We start from the raw sequence: 21,116 nt of genomic DNA on the forward strand, positions 1-21,116 counted from the left end.
GTGATGGTGCTTGGATACGTTCATTATTATCTACGGTCGAACTATTTGATGTCTCTCTCTCTCTCTCTCTCTCTCTCTCTCTCTCTCTCTCTCTCTCTCTCTCGCCCCCTCTATTAATTAATGAATAAGTCCATTCAGAAGTTCACTGAGAACCAGTTTGATCTTTAAATTTAAAACGGGCTTTAGTTTCGCGATGAAATAAGTAACTGTGAATCCATTGACTGGATTAAATGAAAGGTCCTTCCTGCCGCAAGAGGGCACGAAATTGTTCAACTCCACTAGAGTAAAGTTGGGCCAACTGACAATAAATCTGAGTCATAAACGGGTTTGCGTATAAACAACCTCCAATTGCATCTAAATGCAGGGAAGCAAACCAAGGTAAACCCATAATAAAAACATAAAAACAATAAAAACATAGTTTCAGTGTCGTTGGCCAACAAAACAGTAAATGTTTGCCTTTGTTGTGATCAATTGGCATGCAGAAGTGTCTGTGTACTCAGTGGACAGTATGCGAACACGGCAAAGTAGTAAAAATAATGTACATTGCTCACTATGGGACTCTTTAACATAATATTATGCTTTCAGTAGGCATCTACATCTGCTGTCACTAGCCTAGGCTGTAGAGACAGCTTATCTCACAAAACTAGCAATCACTCATATATCTCTGTTCTCTTTGTAATGGTACTTTATTTGAATACCACACAATTACCAATACAGATCGTAATAAAACGTTCCTGCTTGGTAGTAAAGCTTTGTGGAAGGCTTGACAGGCTGCTGTCCCCCATCATCATAGACCCAGATAACGGCTTGTGCTCCCGCGCCACCTCAGCGTCCACCTCCAAGACAAGCCGCAAGCTGCCCACTAGCTCACACTGCCCTTGTTTGACCTGAATCTGCCTCAGCCCAGCAACCCACAAAGCAAAGGCATCCCACATTCAAACCACCTTAAAATTCACTGTGCACATCTCTGAATGAGTTTTTTATTCTGTATTCGCTTCAACGTCTGTACCTACACTCAGTATCTCTCCTCCCATTGTCTACACGTTTCAAAGACTCCCCCCCCCCCCCCCCCCCCCCCCCCCCACAGTACCCTACTCCTTCTTCTCCTGTGCCCTCTCCCATACTAATCTCATCACAGGATGTTCCTTATGCCACCGATCACACTCATGATGTATTGACAACACCCTCTTCTCCTTTAATGTTTTTACTCGAGAAGGTAGATTGTGCACACACGTTTCATTTTTCAAGAGAACAGTAAGAAAAAATTTAATGAATGAAAAAATCTGAAGATTAACAACCATGAAATACTAAATAATACGTAACATTTATGAGTTCCATAATAGGCTATTTGTACATTTGAACTATTGAACTATAAAAAAAATCATGATGTAATGCTCATTCCTGGCAATCCCCTGTGTTCTGACAAACGGGTGCAAGGTCATAGTACTATTTTGGACTTGTTCCTTGATCCCCAAATCTATTTTTAGTTATCTTCCTGTTGCTGCCCTCTGTGTTGGATCTTTAAACGTCTACATAATTTAAACTCTGATGATATGGACTTCTGTCAAAATGCCTTGTTTCCTGAAGATGTTATCTTACTTGACTCAGCCACAAGCACGCTTGTTGTCATCAGCAGTCATTGTAGTTGTAGTAGTCATTGTAGTAGCACATTGTGGTCTTTCCAAACTACTCAATAGTGTCAACAGGGGACACAGGTGGATAATTAATTACAGGTTTTAAAGGAAGGTGGCTGACAGTTCAAACAGAAAAGTAATGCATTCAGTCCCCAAGGTCCATAGTCTACCTGTAGGTGTCCATGAGCAGGATGCCTTACCCTTACCTGTTACTTCCGTAAGTCACTTTGGATAACAGTGGGTCCGCTAAATGACTACAGATAAATAGTTGCATCTTCCATTCCAAAAAGGTCATCCTGACTCATCCTGTCTCAGGACAATTACCCACATAAATGACATTTCCTACCCCTTCCCAAAAATAAACCAAAATGGATGAATTCAAATGAAATTAAGCTTAAGTCCACTTGTGGTCACTAGCGGCGCCAGGATTTTGATTGTGGGTGTGCCTCCAGAAAACTGGACGGGCCAGTTAAAATAAACCAAAAAATAAAACTGGATTGTGGTTATCCTCTTGCTTTATAACCCAAGCTATTCTCTCTCCTTCTTGGTCCCTCTCCCATTTCCTCAGAAATGTCCTTAATTTCACACTTGAAACCCATCTGCTTTCTATGCCTCTCCTCCCAAATGGCTGAACTTCTGACCTATTTTAGGCATTTGGTTGGTTGCAACAATTCAATCTGGGATATGGTTGAAGGGTTCAAACAAGGCCCACAATTCTTATTACAAACTCCAGTTAAGCAGTATATGAAAAGGGCAAATAGCAGGAATTTTGTTGATAAACGGAAGAAAACATGTTTCAGACTTAAATAGTTAAATATATTCAATGTCATTATGCAGGTGTTGTTCTTGGCTTTTGAATGGCAAACATTGGCCTATGTATGATAATGCTCGGCGCTTAGCTTAGTGGTTAAAATACTAATCACAAGTATATTATGTTTAGTTAAGTGCTTTAAAAATGACATGTGTAGGGGGTCAGCCTTTTACTGGATTTTCAAAAGGCAGCATATTAAAAAGCCATTCCAGACATACTATCATGGAGTGGCTGAGCAGCAAGCTGCCCCAGGGCTCTATAGGTTTTGCTCTATCGCGTTTCACCAATTCCCTCGACAACTATTCTACAAAATGGTATCCATCTAGTTAAAATCCATTCAGATATCATATTACACCCACAGGGGTGGACTTTAAATTCCTTTAGGGGATTGTCGGACAATCCATTGCATTTTCATGGCAATTTAAATCGTTTTCCGGTCATATTAAAATTATAGGCTCGCGCAGTTATGTTTCGCAACATCAACGAGTGCAATCGTAATTTAGCCAACAACGGCTAATATAGCCCTCTTGAAACGGTGATGATGGAAAAAAGATTAGTGAAGAATGTTTTGATCCGTTTTTACTATGTTGTGCTAAATTTAATTACACAGTTCAATTGTTATGTATACCTATCCCCAAGGGCACTATTCATACACAAATAATATTTGCAGTAGGCTATCAATCATTGGGAGCGTACCTATGTTCCCCGGGTCCTATTTCCTCGGGTCCTATGTTCCCCTTCGTATGTGACCGGGTAACATAGGATCCGGAGAGCGAATCTTTTTTTCGTAGGATGGTAGGGGCAAGTACCGCATTTTTCGCCTCTGATACACCTGTGATTGGTTAGAATGGCTCTCCTCCTATTGGTTATGGTTAGGGTTAACCCTCACCCTAACCCTAACCCTAACCATAATTCTAAACCTGACCCTAACCCTTCGCACCCGGGGAACATAGGACCTGGGGAACATAGGGATGACCCCCAATCATGCTGCACCATATACAAAAAAAACGACATACCATGAATTTGGGCTATAATTGGAAGATCCTTTGTCATAAAAAAAACATGACCACACCAATCTACAAATTAAGTTAATATTTTATTTTAAAACAATATAGTTGAATGCACTTAAGTTTTCCATTCCCCATTTTGAATAATTTAGGAAGTAGACATAGACCAGAACACATCATTTTGCTCAATTTAGACAAATTCTCAACAGCAAACTCTGTTGCGGTTAACAAAGGTATCTTTGAAATGGACATGCAGTGTGTATAATAAACATAAGATGGAAATGGAATAACAATTAACACGGCACATAGTCTTTTGAATGTTCACTTATTTTATGATAGCACTTTATTATTCATAGTAATATTTCTATTGTACATTTGTAGTTGTAGAATTATCGTTTGACAAATATTGACTAAAAGCTCATCCAAAAGTCCTGAATTGTAGTTCTTCATCAAAATGTTGTGAAAGTGCATTTTTTGGTGTGTAACATAACACCATATTTTCCTCTTTGATTGTAATACTGTCAGCGGCATTTGGAGATTTCAGACCAGATTCACACAAATAAACAGTTATTGGTTGGAGAAAAATTCACATATTTAAAAAAGAAAAGGAGATGTGTACTTACTTGAAGCAGAAAATCGCATCAAATCTCTGTTGACCTTGCTCGGTCACCAATTCTCAATGAAATAAAATGAGTAAAAAACTAAACAGAAAATAAACCAAAAAAAGGCAAATACTTTAATCCCTCCATCTTTAATCTAAACATTTATATCTAACTTCCACTTGAGTTTAAAATGTAGACGACATACATTTCGTACTGCCTTTATTAAATCAGGCTGGCATTTGTCTTCACGTCTTCACATATTTTTTGTCACTGTGCACAATTTTATCATTCAAGAAGGCAACTCCCAATCGACTGCACCACTGACCAGCACTGTGTGCATGTTTGTTTACCATAGGAGTAATAACCCACTCAACGACAAGAAGCAATCCTGAGGCTTACATAGCCATTTAAAAATTAGTGTCAGGAATTGGGCACAATACACAGCGAGAACACAAGAGAGAGTTATTCAGAGTTCAAATGCCTGAGACTCTCCATTCTTCTGAAAACTTCTGGCGTTAAAATCCCCAGGAAAGATATGGTCCTTTACAGTGTAAGAAAAATAGAGAGTGTAATTTAAAGGCCAGGCGGGATAGGGCCGCTCTCTCCATGGGTAGTGGGCAGCTCCATCACAGTCGGTCAGTGATGCGGTCGCACATGGCGGACCACTTTCAGCTCGTACACTTTCCTCATGGTTTTCTCCACCTGCTTGAGGAACACCTGCGGTATGCGACCACACAGGGTGTTGACCGTGTCCAGAAACTTGGTCTGGATCGGGTAGAACAGAGACTGGAAGAGGTTGTCCTCCAATGGAAACTGTAGAAAGGAAGAGCAGGACGTAGAGGGTGAGAGAGAGAATAAATAAATAATGAAACACTGCCGAGGATGTCAGTTGAGTTGTGGTGCAGAAGCTGGGGTTTCCTTGATGTGGCAAAAATAATCAAATGTTATTGGCAACAGGCCTAAAAGGAAGATGGATGGTTTAATTCAGAAATGACTTCTGCACTAGTCCTTAAGAAGCTTTAATAATCACAGGGAAGTAGAAGTAGCGTTGACCACTGCCAGGAAATGAGCCCAAATAAGCCCAAAATATTAAATATGCAGTGGAAATGAAACCCGGAGATGAAAGACAAACAGAATAATAAAAACAATATGCCGTGTTGGGTTATTCAAGGCTAACTCTGGTGTTTGGCGTGGTTTGGGAATGGTGAAATACATTTGGTAAACTTTTCCATGTTCTGTGCAAACTATTCAGTGGTTTTATACTCTTTAGGACGTCTTTAGCAGTAGAATACACAAAATATAATTGTTTTTACAAAAGGGAATGCAGTGTTCTTTTTCACATCTTGCACCATCCTTGGTCAGTGTGGATGCATTCACAGACAGCATCCTATTGTCCACCAAAAATAAAATGTTCTTATGTTTTTTTGTGAATGCAATATTTTACCAAATGTTTTCCATTATCCGTCCCGTTTCTCCGGTTCACGGGGACTCATTGTTCCTGAAAATCCAAACAACTACGCCTCGTCTCACTTACATCCCGTATTGCATCGTAAATCACTTTGAAGGCGGGCTGTTTGTCGTCATGGTACACTCCGCGGTTGCCATGCAGAATGGAGACCCCCTCTTCCTCAGCCTCCTTACAGTTGCTCCCATACATGCAGTGGTCTGGCCTGTAGTTCCACAGGCAGGGGAAGGTGAAGAGACACTCTAAAAAAGAGAGTGAGGGATAGAGTAACAGAATGAGAGTGAGAGTAAGGGAGAGAGATGTTTAAACATCACCCATCATCGCATACAAATTAAGTCCCAAGAAGATTTAGTCTATATATTACAAGTGAATGTGTAGATGTAAATGTAAATTTATTTGTAAAGCACGTTATAAAACAACAACAGTTGACCAAAGTGCTAATAAACAAAAAACAAACATAAAACAAAACGACAGTTAAACAAGTAACAATCATACGATGACGATAATAACAGTAACAATAGTAATAATAAATATAAACGCAAGCGGTGATTAACGGGGTCCTAGCAAAATTAAAAGTCAAGAACACACTAATGGAAGATATATAAATATAACATATAATTGTCATATTTAAGGAAAGATGTTCCACTTATAAACCTGAACTGCAGCCTCATTCACATGGTCAAAATGTCTATTGATAAGCACACAACATCCAGAAAACGCAAAGCACACATTTCTTAATTCACACAAGTGAATTAAGGGCTTTCTTCAAAGCATATACCTGAAAAATCATTGAAATTCTGGGGAAATTAAACATTTGTAGTCAAGAACACTAATGGAAGAAATATAAATATGACGAAGGAAAAATGGTTAATGAAGAAGTTCCCCTTAATGCCATACTGTGTCTTGGCAGTCCGATTCTTGGAAACGAATGAGCCGGAATGTTGATTGCCTGATGAACTTCAGGTGCTGTTCAATGTTGTGTTTCTTAAATGAATGGCAATGACAGAATGTCATGTTCAGCTTGTTCATAACGCTCTAATCAGGATTCAAACTCTCAACCAAAGGATCACCAGTACACGCATTATCCCGTTAAGCCACTGACATTCCTGAACTGCATGAAGACTCATTCACATGGTGAAAATGTCGATTGATAAGCACACAACATCAAGAAAACTCCAAGCACACATTTCACAAGAGAATTAAGGGCTTTCTTAAAAGAGCACAAATCTGAAAATTTGCACTGTTAATGGTATCCAACTAATGACAGCCGTAAGGTAGTTATACAATAACAGAATGGTCATATAGGCAAATGGGTTGAGACTGTGGACGTTTGGCTTTTCTATGAAATAGTGGGAAAAGTAAACATTTTTAGAGCAGAAGACCAGGGTGAAAAAGATGCATCTGATTTTAGAGATTAATATGATGAAAGAATTTTGAGTCCAGGTCAATCTAGTATGGAGAAATAAGGCTAGTTCATAATTTTTTCAAAAAGCGCCACCTTTGGGTGCAGTACCACAATTCGGGTTTATGGGTATTTGGGGGTATTGGTATCCAACTAATAATAGTTGTATCTTTTTTTATACAATAACAAAATGGTCATATAAGAAAAATGGGCTAACTTCTCCAACTTATTTGGCCAATATTTCTCAAATGGAACTAAATAAAACAAATTCTGTTGGATGATTTTTGTGAGGCTTGGTCTAAAGATTTTATGTGACAATCTTGGTGAATTTTTGAATAATTTTGTAGCCTGTGAATCTTTTTAACATGTTTAGCATTAATATGAATTGTGGGAAAAGTAAAAAAATTTAGGGCATAAGACCCTGGGTTTTATAAATGCATCTGATTCTAGAGATTAATATTCTGAAATAATTTTGAGTCCAGGTCAATCTGGTGAGGAAGAATAAGCCTAATTCATGATTTTTTACAATAGCGCCACCTTTGGGTGCAGTACCACAAATTTGGGTTTATGGGTAGTGGGGGTTATTGGTAAACATACCTGAAAATTTCAAGAGTTTTCAATTTACGGTATAGGCTGCAGTATTACTTTTACAGAATTTGAGGGAAAAAAAACCTTTACAGAAACAATAGGGGACCAAGCAGCTTCCCTGCTTGGACCCCTAATAATGACAGTAATAACAATGATAATGTTGGCTAGACGTTGCCACAATGAAATAAATCAATGTGCAATCAGGATCAAAAGAATAAAAGAATATCTGTGTGATAAAAGGCTTCAGCTTGTTTGCGAGTGGCATGCAAGGAGTTAACTTGTCCGTCATTCTTGGGCAGGCCCGTTTCATTGCATTGTGTTAGTTTGTTGTATTTCTTACGTATGTTTTTTGTCACATCCTAGACTGAAATAAAACCCTTAACATTGTGCTGTATCTTCTTAGTGCAGACTATGCTGAGCAATCAAGGGATGAAGAGAAAAGATCAGTCGAATCCATTACATGTTGACACAGAATTGAAAAGCTCCCTATTTGAAAAGCATTTCAAAAGCTTTTACCTCTAGATAAATATATGTCAAGCGTGGATTTACTGCTTTTGCTAAAAGAGAGGCAATTAAACACTGCAACCCAAAAAAATACACCAACACTATTGTAAACACATACACCCATAGTGCTGGTTTCAGACAAACATTGCCAAAGTGAACTTACCACAGGGTTATGCGTTTACAAATTTATATTCATGCTACAGGCTGCTGCACCAACTGTCCTGACATTATTAAGAATTAAAACAGAGCTGGACTACAAATCGTCACACATGACCAAAGAGATTGGAGCCAGCACTATCCCCACCTCTATTTTAACCAAAAACATTGATTCAGCAAAGAGGAATTTACTGACATTTATCAATGTTCTACCCCGCAATACATTAAGACATTGAAAGTATATGTGGGCAATAAGTCTCTGGAATTGATGTGAGGGCATCGATTAGTATTCCACTATGTCGTTTACTGTTTTTGCAAAACGTTTCATAACCAGTTATAGCACCATTAAGTGTGTGTGTGTGTGTGTGTGTGTGTGTGTGTGTGTGTGTGTGTGTGTGTGTGTGTGTGTGTGTGTGTGTGAAAGAGGGATCGCAAGAGTTTGAAAAAGCAAGATATAGGGCAAGAGGGTAGGAGGTAGGTAAGGGAAGACAGAAAGAGATGGAAAAAAGGGCGAGAAAGAGGGAGACAGACAGACAGATATCGAGGGAGTCTTCCACAGCAACAAGCTGCAAACAGCCGCCCACCTGGGTTGTAGTGGAAGATGATGTTGAGGAGATCCTGATCTCCCCAGGTGATGTGGTTCTTGTACTTCTGGTAGAGAGGGTGAAGGAGGTCCTCCCAGGAGAGGCCATCAGGGATCATGCTATTCTGAAATAAGACACAAGGTACTTTATGAACCCTAAACGGGAATGCCAACAAGGATCACTCTTATTTCTCTCTCTTCCTTTCTTTCGGCTGTTTTCCTCTCTCTCTCTCTCTACCCTTTTCCCTCTTTCTCTACCCATCCAGATCCCTCTCTCTCCCTATCCAACCACTTCTCTCTATACCTCTATCCATCCATACCTTCCTTTCCCTCCAGAGCTGCTTTACTTTTGACACCCGGTGGCTTGTATAAGAGAATATAAGAGAGTGAGAGTGAGTGAGAGTGAGTGAGAGTTTCCATTTCTGCTCCCAAGTTTCAGTTTACTGCCTGAGGTAATGGCAAGCCGCCAATACCTCCTCGGCGCTGGGATGTAAGCGTGGCAATCACACCGCCTCAATCAAAGGCTGCTGAGAGTTCTCAGTCCCTTTGAAAAGAGTCAGGCTCCAAGCCAAGATTAAACTCAAAATAAAACATCTACGGCTAACCTTGAGGGACAAAAATAAACCGTTTGCTTTAGCTTAAATTCTAATTAGTGTGTATTTTAAGATGGCTTTTAATAATCTGATTCATATATTTTTTTCTAACATCTAAACTCAACTACTTTAGCTTCACCAATGTGTTAATAATAGTGTATTATTATATTGTTATTATTATAGACTATTACCATTACGATTGACTATTTAGTAATTTAGCAAGCCTTTTGCTAATTTACATTAACACATCTGGGACAAACAACAGATGTGTGTAAAAAGCTGACTGAATAGAAGGAGTACTTACTTTGAACATTGTGCTGCGGATCCTGGTGAGGTTCATCAGCATCACCCCAGAGTTGACCCCTGTGACGCCATAGAACGGGTGGCGTGCAAAGCGGCTATACCAGCCTATCTTGGGCACCTCGTGCTCAGGGGCCATGGCGGCCAGCTGGGTGCTGTTGAACTCCTTGAGGAAGGCCCAGATGTCGTCCATGGGTCTGAGGAACAGCACGTCTGTGTCCACATAGAGCAGTGAGTCCACCTCCTTGAGGATTACCTAGGGGGCAGAGAAGTCCAGAGGTTAGGGCCAGAGCTGTAGTCAAGACCACTTTTGTCGAGTCCAAGACCAGGGCTTGTCAAGCCAGAGTCAAGACAGAGTCCAAAGCGGGTAGAGTCCAATCAAAACAAAGTCTAAGGGCGCACTCACACTAGGCCATCTGTACCGTGCCCAAGTCCGTTTGACACCTAGTGCGGCCCTAAAGTCTAGATCGCTTGGCTAGTGTGAGCCCGCCAACCGTACTCAAGTACAGTTCAATTCCGCGGCCTGTGCACACTTCGGAGAGGTGTGGCAGGGTTGTGCACGGAGTCTAGAGAGCTTTAGAATAATTTGCATACTCCCCAATGTTTTTATTTTTTATGAATGAAGACACCCGCATGCAAGAAAAAGTTCACGTCTGAGTGTAGGGTACAAACGCGATTAACTATTTTAATACAACAAAAGTACAAAAACGGCAACATATTCTTTATTTTGCTGACCACTTGTTTTTTATCCCGACAAAAAACTTGTAAGGACAGTTCCTCTGCGTGTCTCTCGTAGATCGCACCATCTCTTTCAACGTCTTGTTTAATACGACTGCATCACCTTCTCTCACATGATCAGCAACTTGCGGATTTCACTTTCTCTCCAGTTAGAACTGCTCATGATCATATGCTGCGTTGTCTCTGGAGACAGCGCAGCAACACCTCTACCCAAGCACCCCCCAAACCCAATAATCCGCCAATGTGTGCAGGGTCTGGGAGGGTAAATTGGGGTCGTAGCTCAAGCAGGCAATTTACATCGGGGAGTGTTAACGCGCGGAGTGTGGCGCGAAAAAGGCGTGCATAAAACGGCATATTTGGCAGTGTAAAACTGCTCAGTCAGAGAGGGCTGTTTTTGAGTAGATCGGCTCCAAATAAGCAACAAAGTCAGGAAAGTGTCAATCGTGTTCTCTGTGTTGTTCTCCATTGTTGTTCTGCTAAGCAGCGGACGCTTGGTGATGATGTATGACAATGTGATGATGTACTCAGGCCCAGTTGAGATTGCTTAGTGTGAGTACAGGCCAGCGGCACGGGGGGGGGGGGGGGGGGGGGGGGGGGGTCCAAAGAGAGCGAGACAGTTGGGATCATTTTGCACTATTATTTGTGATGATCAAAAAGCAAGTGCAGTGTAATCACAGTGTAGTATCAAATTAGTTGATCATATTGTTTACTTTAAGTATAGCCTCTTCACTTAAAACTCACATAAAGCTGAAGTGAATGAAAACAATGAGCAGCATGCATCATGCATCGCAGGTAGAGCACGCAGACGTGGAGCTGTGTTGTGGCAGGCATATGATTGGTTACCAGGCAGCCAATGTCAATGTCCGTACTATTTTTAATTAATTAAACCAATGCCAGGTTGACCAGGCTCACGTAATCAATGATTTGGTTTTTTGAATGAGGAGTTACATGAGAAAAAGAAAAAAACATCTATATGTCGCTTTGGTTAAAAATGCCAAAATAGTAATTGTAAATATGAAAGACCAAGCAAATGCTAAATTGAATTGACAGTGGTTGATGAAGTCTTTTCTTCAGATTACAACAACAACAAGAAACATTCAAAATCATTGATAAAACGTAACAAAACACTCAGTGTGTGTGGTGTGCATACCGCAGCATTATGTGTGAATTTCCTTGCAACGGAAAAATGTGAATTGACTAGTGATATGTCTTCAGGAAGTCAATTACATGGTGACTTAGCGGGTTCAGAAAGCAGGAAAAAAAAGACAAGAAATCAATGGCTCCAGCGAGGCCCATCTTTAATTAAATAACATTATTTGTCACCGTAGCCTGGTTATTTGTTCAAATATTGACATTAAATTATCAATTTTAAAAAATGACATAAATTCAATGAATTGGCTGTTCAAACAATCATGGTGCTGAATGCCGGCAGTAACTTGTCTATGTGGACTTTCTTTCCGCATTCAGTTTCCCCCTACCCAGCTAGCGTTAAGAGCTAAGATGGCCGCTCGTTGAATAAGGCCCTTGGAAGGCTGGATGTACGTCAGTGTGTCTGCCTTACCGGGAGAAAGAGCCTCTGAGCAGCACAGGGCTTGAACAGCTTCTTCCACTCTTCTTGGTTGCCAACGGAGAAGGTGATTGGGTAGATCTGGTACTGGAACTTGGCTGCGATGGACCTAGGCCACTGGCCCAGCTGAAAAACACAAGTATTGTCAGATGGGGAAAGCTTGTAGGCTGGCTGGCTCAGGCAGACCTGTGGAATCACGGGTTCAAAAGGTTCAATCTATGGTCCAGCTGTGTCCCAAACATAACTGTCATTCTGATATGGTCATAAATTGTACAATGCACGTCTACATGCATTCATTTTGGAAATATGTCAAATTAAATGCAATTTTGAAACTTAAAATAAAAGATCAAACTGCTATATATTTAGAATCTTAGTAGATATTTTGCACAAGTTAAAATATATACTTTAATCATTGTCATGAATCATAGAATGAATTACATTTTAAAGTCACAACGTGTACGATATCTTATCATAAAATATCCTGGGCATATCTGTAGGCAATGATGATCGAAAGTAATTTCAATGATGTTACCAATAAAAGGGGTGCAATCAGATGCTCTATAGATATACTGATGGGTTTTTTTTGGGCAAAGTTATACTTCACAACATATTACATTACATCTGTTACTACAACAACCTCTGAGAGCCAAACTTAACCAGGCAGACAAAGTTTTAGCATTGCATAAACAGGGTTGACTAAAAGTCATCCCTGAGCAGCATGCCCAACCCCAACCCTATTAGTTTAATTGTTGTTTTCCCGATTAACTATACGGCCACGAAGACCTATATGCCTTTCACAGATGCACCAAAAGTCTGACATTCTCTGGATAATCCGGATAGCTGTATGTGTGAACAAAGATGTCAGAATCCATCCGTGGGAGTTTTAAATACCAGGCACCTTGTGTAAAGTCCGGAGAATTCATTCACAACGAGTTAGGGGGGTATGGCTGACATGTGAATGAGGTTTCTAACATACGACTGGTGTGTAACCGGGAAATACAAAAGGTGAAGAGGAACGAAGACCAAAACAAAACAACCCAAGGGTTTTGTTAACTTCTGTCTGTAAGGGCCAACACAGAAATCGTAAGATATATACAAGGAACCAGACACTTGATGGTTTAGGACGTAGATGTGTTGTAGATAAAAACACTGCGTCTTCCACTGCATACTTTCATGTCCTGCCTCCTTCACGCTCTACCCAGTCGCCACCCCTTGCCTAAAGTATATAAGAGTACCTCCAATACGTTTGATGCAGCTTATCTTGTTGCATGTGTGAAAGGGCAACTCCTGATAATCTCCGGACCGTCTTCTCCAGAGTTCATCCAGAGTTCATGTGTGAAAGGCCTACTGCTGGTTCAGGTTTGGTGGATGGAATTGGCAAGTTTGGTCACTGACACGCTTTTCAGGAATATCAAAGAGCCCCTTTTGCAGCTGTGTGTACATAACCCCTCCACACACACACACACACACACACACACACACACACACACACACACACACACACACACACACACACACACACACACACACACACACACACACACACACACACACACACACACACCTACACCAGGGTGTTAACTGGAAATTACCCTTCCACTTGGATTTCTCATGCAAAGTACTCGTCTCAAGTGTTCCTGTGAAAACTACAACCAACAGTGCATGAGCTGGCACACACAAATGCAGACTTTTAGTTTTTAAAAGATTTACATTGTGATTAAACAGAGTTAAATGGCTAGCCATTAATAGATCAACAGGACCATTTCCCTTTCATCCTGATTTTCTCGGTCTATGAAGAGCTCCCCACAAGTACACACATAGTAAACACACATTTAAAGAATCATGTTGCGATGAACCAGCCTTAAAAGCCAGACTGCTAACAATATAACCAGCCATTAAAAAAACATGCGGCGAGTGCCACTGTGAAGGTGACTCCCGAGGAAGGGAGCGATCAGAACGTGCTGCATTACGCTCCTGATAAAAAAAGGTTCAAATGCCTGAACGGCATTAAGAGTGACTCGAGACAAGCGCAAGCAAATCCGGCATTAAGAGTGACTTGAGACAAGCGCAAGCAAATCCCGTGATCTTGATGTTGTTTGTTGCCCAGCAGGGAGGACGGGTTGGTAGTAGGTAGGACAGTTTAACGTGTTCCAGCTCAGAGCCCTGCCGAGAGACTTCCTGGGCTCGGAAGCATCTCGCCGCACACCCCCTGTGGTGTTGTCGTGGTGGATGACATCAAGCTGCTGGGATTCACATCTGCTGATTGATGAGACTGGACACAGTGTTTCTCTACCAGGCATAACAACTCATCCCCCGCCACCCCCTTTTAAGACGGATAAAACACTTACAGAATATGTAATCAAGTCCTGGCGTCTCACCATGACCCTCAGCGAAGTACTCACCCCTTTCTCAAAGTGGGCAGCCAGGGGATCCTCCGCGAAGATGTGGAACTTGATCTTCTTGACGCTGAAAAGCAGAGCTGATTTGACCATGATGAGGGTCTCCTCGAGCCGGTTCCCACAGGCCACCACCGCCAGGTGCATGACCTCCTCCGCAAGGGCTCGCCGCGACCCTGGCCGCCCGCCATTAATCTTTAGTCTACTGAAAAAAGATTACGGTTAACGAACGACAATAGAATCTCTCAGAGCTGATGAGCACATCTTGGTTCAAACTGTCAATCACCCGTTGTCGACAGGGTCGCCTTTGAAGAAGGGCCCTGTCGCTTGCGGAACGTGCCGCGGTACTGACAGCTCCTTAATGGGTTTATGAGGACTGAGGCAGCTGAAACGTGAGGACGGGCTGCCTCAAAGGCATTCCAGATGTGGCACATCACCACAGTCTTGACAAACATATGTGACGCACCCCCCAAAATAATTCCTACAAAGACACCACTCTCTGCCTTTAATGTTCCCCAAATAGCCTTCCCCCACCCCCCTCACTCACAAAACTCTTTGCTGCATTACCCACAGGCCTCAAGGCTTTGTTCTCCCAAAAGGAGACAGTTCAAAATGAAATCTTTAAGAAACAAAACTAGTTCAATTGACAGATATTGGGCAGCAGCACAAAGCATGTCACCACCATGGAAAGCAGATCATTGGAACACAATTAGCTTGCCCTTTGTGTACAGAACTTCAAATAAACACTACCATTGGCAATGGACCAATATGGCTGACGTAATTATAAATATATGTAACAATCCCTCAAACAAGGAACAAAACCATTACTTCATGAACAGATATTTAAAGAACAAGACCGGATCAACACACTCCCTGGGCAAAAAGCAAATAAAAAATGTCCAATCATACGAACAAAAGACAGAAAGATAGAGAACAAAGAAGATGAGGGAGAGTAAAGTCAGACAGGTGGCCCCTGGGGCGTTTCCCAAACGTGCCGCGTGGTGTTCTGCATGGCTGGGGGACGGTAATGAGACACTGATTAGGATGAATGAGAAGGTGCCCAGAACTGCAGTACAAACCCAAGGCCCATTCAAGGTCGCCAACTGCCACCCTCCCCCTCTCCCCCTCCCCCCCTCCCCCCCCCCCCCCCCCCCCCCCCCCCCCCCACACACACACACACACACACACACACACACACACACAGACACACACACACTCACACACAGTCCCCCTCCCTTCGTCTCCCGCTTGCGCTGAGATGCATCCTCTTCTTTCAATTGGCAACATGCAACGGAACGCTGTGTTTCTATTGGCTACTAAATGAGCCATGTGCTGTGCAGATGTGGCTGTGCGTTGCGAAACTCTGCATCATCTGGTAATGGTCAGCATCCTAGCACCAAAGATAATATCATTTATTTTCCAATTTTTTTATTTTCAAAAGGGGGATACAGAGCGGGCTTTACATCATTCCGATCTAATATCCTGTCGAATCGTTCGGATCGTTCCTCGATCTTCAGAGAGCTGGAAAAAGCGGGAGTGGGAAGGGGGGGTTTTGAAGATTAACTTGATTTAAAAGACACTTTGAGTATGCTTGCCCTCTCCGGAGAGAGGTTGTACCAAACGTTTAACTTTAATGCCTATAATATATCAGCTTCGACTGGTGATATTTGGCAGGGGGGGGGGAGAGGCTCCATTACACAGAGGACACTATTCCAGGAGATGACAGAACACAGGGGGCATTTAAACCTTTACCCTGACCTTGCTACCTTCATGCCCTCCCCCTTACCCTCCCTGGGTGAAGCAAGCGAGATTAGAACCTGATCCAGAATCCACCTGTCCCTCCAAAGTGCTTCTGATAAGGCATAAAGGGGAGTCATTGATGCTATGATTCACGCATGGTTCTGGATGTGGCTGGTGTTAAAGGACATGTATAATTATATATGCCTTTTTTTTATAATTGTATAATTACAATATAAAAAATATATTCAGGCATATGTTGATAAACTAATTAAAGCCTTCGTAATACAGACCTCGACCTTCATGTTTCAAACAATGTAACAATTAATTAATTACGAGAAAATGCAAATTTCTTAATTGAAAAACAAGCAACGGGCCATGCTAATGCTAAAACATTCAAGACTATGGAATATATTTCATTCTTTCATTCAATACAAATATTTCTTGTTCCATGGCAGCCCGGTATCGTTTGTTGCACAACTCCCGCCACTCCCTGCCCAAGCCTATCTTACCATGTACAGATATAACTGTCATCGCGCGAGGGCCAATTAAGTGACTCCGGCTACATCGATAGACAATCCCCGTCAGGGAGTTATGGCATTGAGTCCTACAGGGGAACATTTGTTTAAGTGCCTAATGTCACGCTAATAGAGTGAGTCGGTTACCTTGAAGCCTTTCATAATTGACGCCGCTCTCACCACTGATTATGATGACTTGCTTTGAATATGGTTTGATAGGATAGTTACGGGGACAGGATAGTGTAGTGGCTCCCTTTCAAAAAGGTACAGGGTTAGATTTTCCCCACCCCCTAATTCCCCACAGTGATGCTAGAGCGAGATGCCTAACCTACCTGCTAATCAATGACATGTATCGGAATTCAACGCGAGTGGCTTTGGATGAAAGTTTCTAAATAGTAAAAAGTGATTCATAAAAACAGAAGCAGAAGATCATTGGGGGGCTTGGTGACCACCACACCCATTGTGTCTTTGCAGACAGGGTGTCTCTGTGGTGTGTCATTACACTACAACAAATTTACTTTTTTTTTAAAAAAAAGTTATTTTGGGGGACAGTGGCTGAAGCTTACCATTGTATTTTTGGCCACATGCACAGGAAATAGTGTCATGTGTCCAGAGGAAATGATAGAGCCACCATGGGGGGTTTGCGCAATGTGGTTTGATGTTAGTTGTGCTGAGCAGGAAATCAGTCTACTACTCAGATTTATACAAACCAAGTGTACATTCCTCGGGTCAAAAAGAAATAAGCATTCAGATGTATTCTGTGATGGTATTAATGTCTTCTCTTCCTTGATGGATTCGCATCAAGCAATATCTGGGAAAAATGTCTGTTGCTTTAAAAAAAAATAGAGAACCAGTCGTAACAGCTGCATTACTAGTAACCATCTTTTGTTTTTATGACACAAGCTATCAGACTCAAAATTCTGGCAGGAAAAACAAAAACGGGGATCAGAGTTCCACTCCAGTTTAATTGTATTTTAACTAGAGGAGGTCATGTACAGTTGTGAGGGCTGTGTTTTCCCTAATCACAGCACTTCTCCCTGTTGCGTAGGCTGTGCCAAACACCATTACGTGTTTTCCGTGGTCACCGGTGACCCTCTCACCCCATCTCCCTTATCATTGGCGCGCACACTCGCTTGTGTGAGAAGACACTGAGGCCTGAATGCCTGGATGGCGTTTTATCTGCTCCACCAGTCTCCACAACAGCCAAGAAAGAGGCTTTCGGAATAGAACCGTCCTCCCTTCCCCCCAGAACACACTTTGTTCCGTTACATTATCGTGGCATTCAGCCCAGAGGGAAACAAAGAGGCGCCGAGGAGGAGAGATGGAATTAGAAAAAGGTGGACATGTAGTATAACACAGGAATAGCCAAGTCCCATTGTCCGCATGGCTGACAGGACTTTGATGTGGTGTGACTGCCTTGAGTGTAGTCTTTGCCGTTCCCATTCCTTATTGTCGTCCACAAACCAATGCAAAGCTTGTCATTCTCACACAAACACATCATCATGCAGGCCTATATGAATTAACAGTAAGGTAATAAATCATATCATATCATCATAAATATGAAGGAGTGGATGCATTGTCAATTCATTTTTCTTTATGACTAGATCCATTCTTCCAAATCATCATCATTATTATTATCATTATCATTATTATTATTTATATTGCAACAATAGTTTTTGTGTATTTTAAGGTGACCCCATGTCTTCACCATCAACAAGAGATGTAGCCTACTTGATATAAACCAGGTCAATCTATTTGGCTGTCCGTGGAGAACTGGCTTTGATGTGATAGTTTGCAGTCCTCCTAAGCAGAGGGGAAAATGCAGCCAACAACTTGATGAAATCAGGAATGAGCTCACCCTGACCATGAAGGGAGGGGTGGTAGAAGCCATGTTTATTTGCAAGTTGTTTTTAAATCAGCAGCTGTTCCCTTGACAGCCCTATCAGTGGCTTTCCAGTGCCCTTGAGCATTAAATACGCTACACATGCTATGCTATCAATGGCAGAGAATTGCCCCGTTGAAGAAATTGCAGAAGCAATTGCCCAGTCCTTTTGCATTAGTTTCGACTACAAAGAACCGCAGCACAGAAGGTTAATTATGGAATGATTGCCATACTTATCTGTTCAAAAATGGTAACAGCATGGACATCATCTATCAGCACTGCAAATGAGGATGCTATAAAATCCTCACCTCTTTGTATTAACGTTTGCCACTCTGTTGATACTGTTTCCATTCTTTCGCTCCTTGGGTGCCTCTCCTGCAGCAACATTAAGTTCATGGTGTTTTCTGTATGTGGACTTTGATGCTACCTTATGTACAACTTCCGATGGGGCAGATGGAGAAGGGTTGTCCTCTTTAACTTCTTTCAAGAGCTGTTCGTCTGCAGAATTCCCACCGAAAAAGTACAGAAGTAGAAAAACTCCGAAACACACAGCGATTACAAATAGTTTGCAATGAATTCGCATTGTGAGACCGAGATCGGAAAGTTAAACGAGGGAAAAAAATCTCCTCTCATGGCTACAATTCGCGAAAAACATAACGAGTTGACATTTTAATAGCGCTCCTCGACTGCATTTGCTGCAGACGACATTGACTAAAGATGGATTTAGCGCAACCATGAAACATTTCAAGCGGAGGAGTGGCTTGCTCACTTCCCCGTAAGTCTCATGATAGACGCGCCGTGCTTTTCTGCGCTGTATTTAAATAGAGGGAAATCCATGACACATTTCTAGAGATACCGAGACGTTACACGTGACGTTTAACGTTTTTATACTTTTTTTTATTTTTTCACAAACTCACATTAACACATTAATGTATGCGAAAGCTTTGCATGCATACGTTGTTTACATTAGAAGCCACTTTTAATATCCAAGAAAAAGAGACACAACAGGAAATTCTGCAACAGGTGTGCATATACATAATAGCAACGATTCTATAATAGTATGGGATGTATACTCTATATACTTTATTCATTTAGGATAGTGTGTCTACGGTGTTCTACTCCCAGCCAACAGGTGCTTGGATGGATCCTACATTTTCACAACCTACTAGGCATCCTTACTGTTATCTTTCTCTTTAATCACGCCAATCTGAATTTGCTGTGGATTTTGTAGTAGTCAGTTTCGATAAAAGTCAATCACTACTAAATTACACTGTTCTTAGTGTATGTGGTTTTACTTTACATCCATGTGTTCCATATGATAGAAGAAAAAAAAATCTAAATTTGAATAGTGAACACGTTTCAGTCCTTAAGCTACCAAATATAACCGGACCGATCCCTAACGTGGTTTCTATCACAACTTGCTCTTTTGTGTTATGTTCATATGTGGCCATTTGAAAAAATCTTGCCCCTATATTCGTTCCAGTACGGTAAAACATGGACGTTACCATAAAGTGGTGCATGTGATGGTTTTTCGGAACGTCCTACGCAGATTTCTTCATAAAAAGATTTGTTTTAGGTAATTCCGTTTAATGATTGGCGTGTCGGGTTCTCTCTCTTAACTGTTCAAATGTATAAAATCAGTCCTTGACAGTACAGCCCAAGCATTGTAAGTAAATTCTACTAGCTGAGCTAGCCTAGCATGCTAGTATAGCCACAACATTGAAAACTTGATCGCTAGTAAGCTCAGTTTAGATTGCAAGCTAAAATCGTTACAAATAATATATTGCTTCCACATTAACATAAGTGCTTGTATGTGATGGTGCAACGCTTACTAACATTAACCCAATTATTAGACTGGGCTACATGAGTAGCTGTAACAGTTTATTTGTTGACAGACTAGACCACTCACTGCTAATGTCAATGTGGCACACACGTGTGCTGCGCTGCATGCACCACAACAGCAGAATAAGTCCGTCACTAGGTGGCGTCGTTTAACCAGTTTGTTTCAGCTATGACTACAGTTAAGTGTTGACTATTAATCTTATCCTTAATGTTACAACCCTTTAATTACGTTCCATATTTATCCCACGAATGAAGGGGTTTCCCTGTTGCTTTTCATCAACTTCCAATTAGAATAGCTATAATTTTCTACAGACTGTGAAATAACTGTTTACACCAACTGTCCTCTCTGTAGTCAAAGGCAGACCATCAAAATCTGCCACATTTTGTTTTGTTTGAATGACAAGCCAGGACTCGCTTGATGGACACGTTTGCAGAAGATCTGCTGTAGATAACTGGTGTTGACCATGATCACTCCGGCATTCGAGCTGAGCCAAGATGGCCAGTGTCTGACCATCGTGGTCCGGGTGCCCTATACCAGGACCTCAGAGTTCGACCTCTACATTGATGGGACAGATTTGAAGTTCTATGCAAAGCCCTACTTCCTCAGGTGAGTCTTGAGATAGATAGAAATGTGGTTTGTGACCCTTATCAGTTGCGTGTGTCTGTGTTTCTGGAGTTATGTTGTGTATTTTAGATGTACCTTAATTATAATTTGCAGATTAACTCTACCAGGACGAATTGTAGAAGATGGAAGGGAAAAAGCCTCATTTGATATTGATAAAGGTAAGACA

The 21,116-nt window shown here is 41.5% G+C and overlaps 2 protein-coding genes across 5 annotated transcripts in view; one reads left to right on the forward strand and one right to left on the reverse strand.

The window, feature by feature from the left end:
• Positions 1–3,576: 3,576 nt before the first annotated feature.
• Positions 3,577–19,193, reverse strand: gxylt2 (glucoside xylosyltransferase 2). 2 transcript variants are annotated; one of them, XM_079748566.1, is made up of 7 exons: positions 18,792–19,193; positions 14,353–14,548; positions 11,945–12,076; positions 9,650–9,901; positions 8,754–8,877; positions 5,589–5,761; positions 3,577–4,867 (listed from the first exon to the last, which is right to left on the reverse strand). In XM_079748566.1, exons 1-7 carry the CDS (start codon positions 19,064–19,066, stop codon positions 4,691–4,693), a joined length of 1,329 nt encoding a protein of 442 aa, XP_079604692.1. In that variant the 5' UTR covers positions 19,067–19,193; the 3' UTR covers positions 3,577–4,690. The 2 variants fall into 2 exon arrangements, with proteins under 2 accessions (XP_079604692.1, XP_079604691.1); XM_079748565.1 differs by having other exon boundaries at positions 14,353–14,551.
• A 786-nt stretch (positions 19,194–19,979) lies between these two features.
• shq1 (SHQ1, H/ACA ribonucleoprotein assembly factor) overlaps positions 19,980–21,116 on the forward strand; it is a 33,067-nt gene continuing 31,930 nt past the window's right edge. The window contains exons 1-3 of one of the 3 annotated variants that reach the window (XM_079748762.1): positions 19,980–20,059; positions 20,734–20,932; positions 21,044–21,108. In XM_079748762.1, coding sequence (XP_079604888.1) covers positions 20,790–20,932; positions 21,044–21,108 — 208 coding nt within the window. In that variant the 5' untranslated portion in view covers positions 19,980–20,059; positions 20,734–20,789. Of the gene's footprint in view, positions 20,150–20,729; positions 20,933–21,043; positions 21,109–21,116 lie in introns of all 3 variants that reach the window. The other 2 variants (XM_079748760.1, XM_079748761.1) reach the window with 2 other exon arrangements.

This window comes from Pollachius pollachius (genome assembly GCF_949987615.1).
Source record: "Pollachius pollachius genome assembly, chromosome: 12".
In the NCBI taxonomy this organism is placed as follows: domain Eukaryota; kingdom Metazoa; phylum Chordata; class Actinopteri; order Gadiformes; family Gadidae; genus Pollachius; species Pollachius pollachius.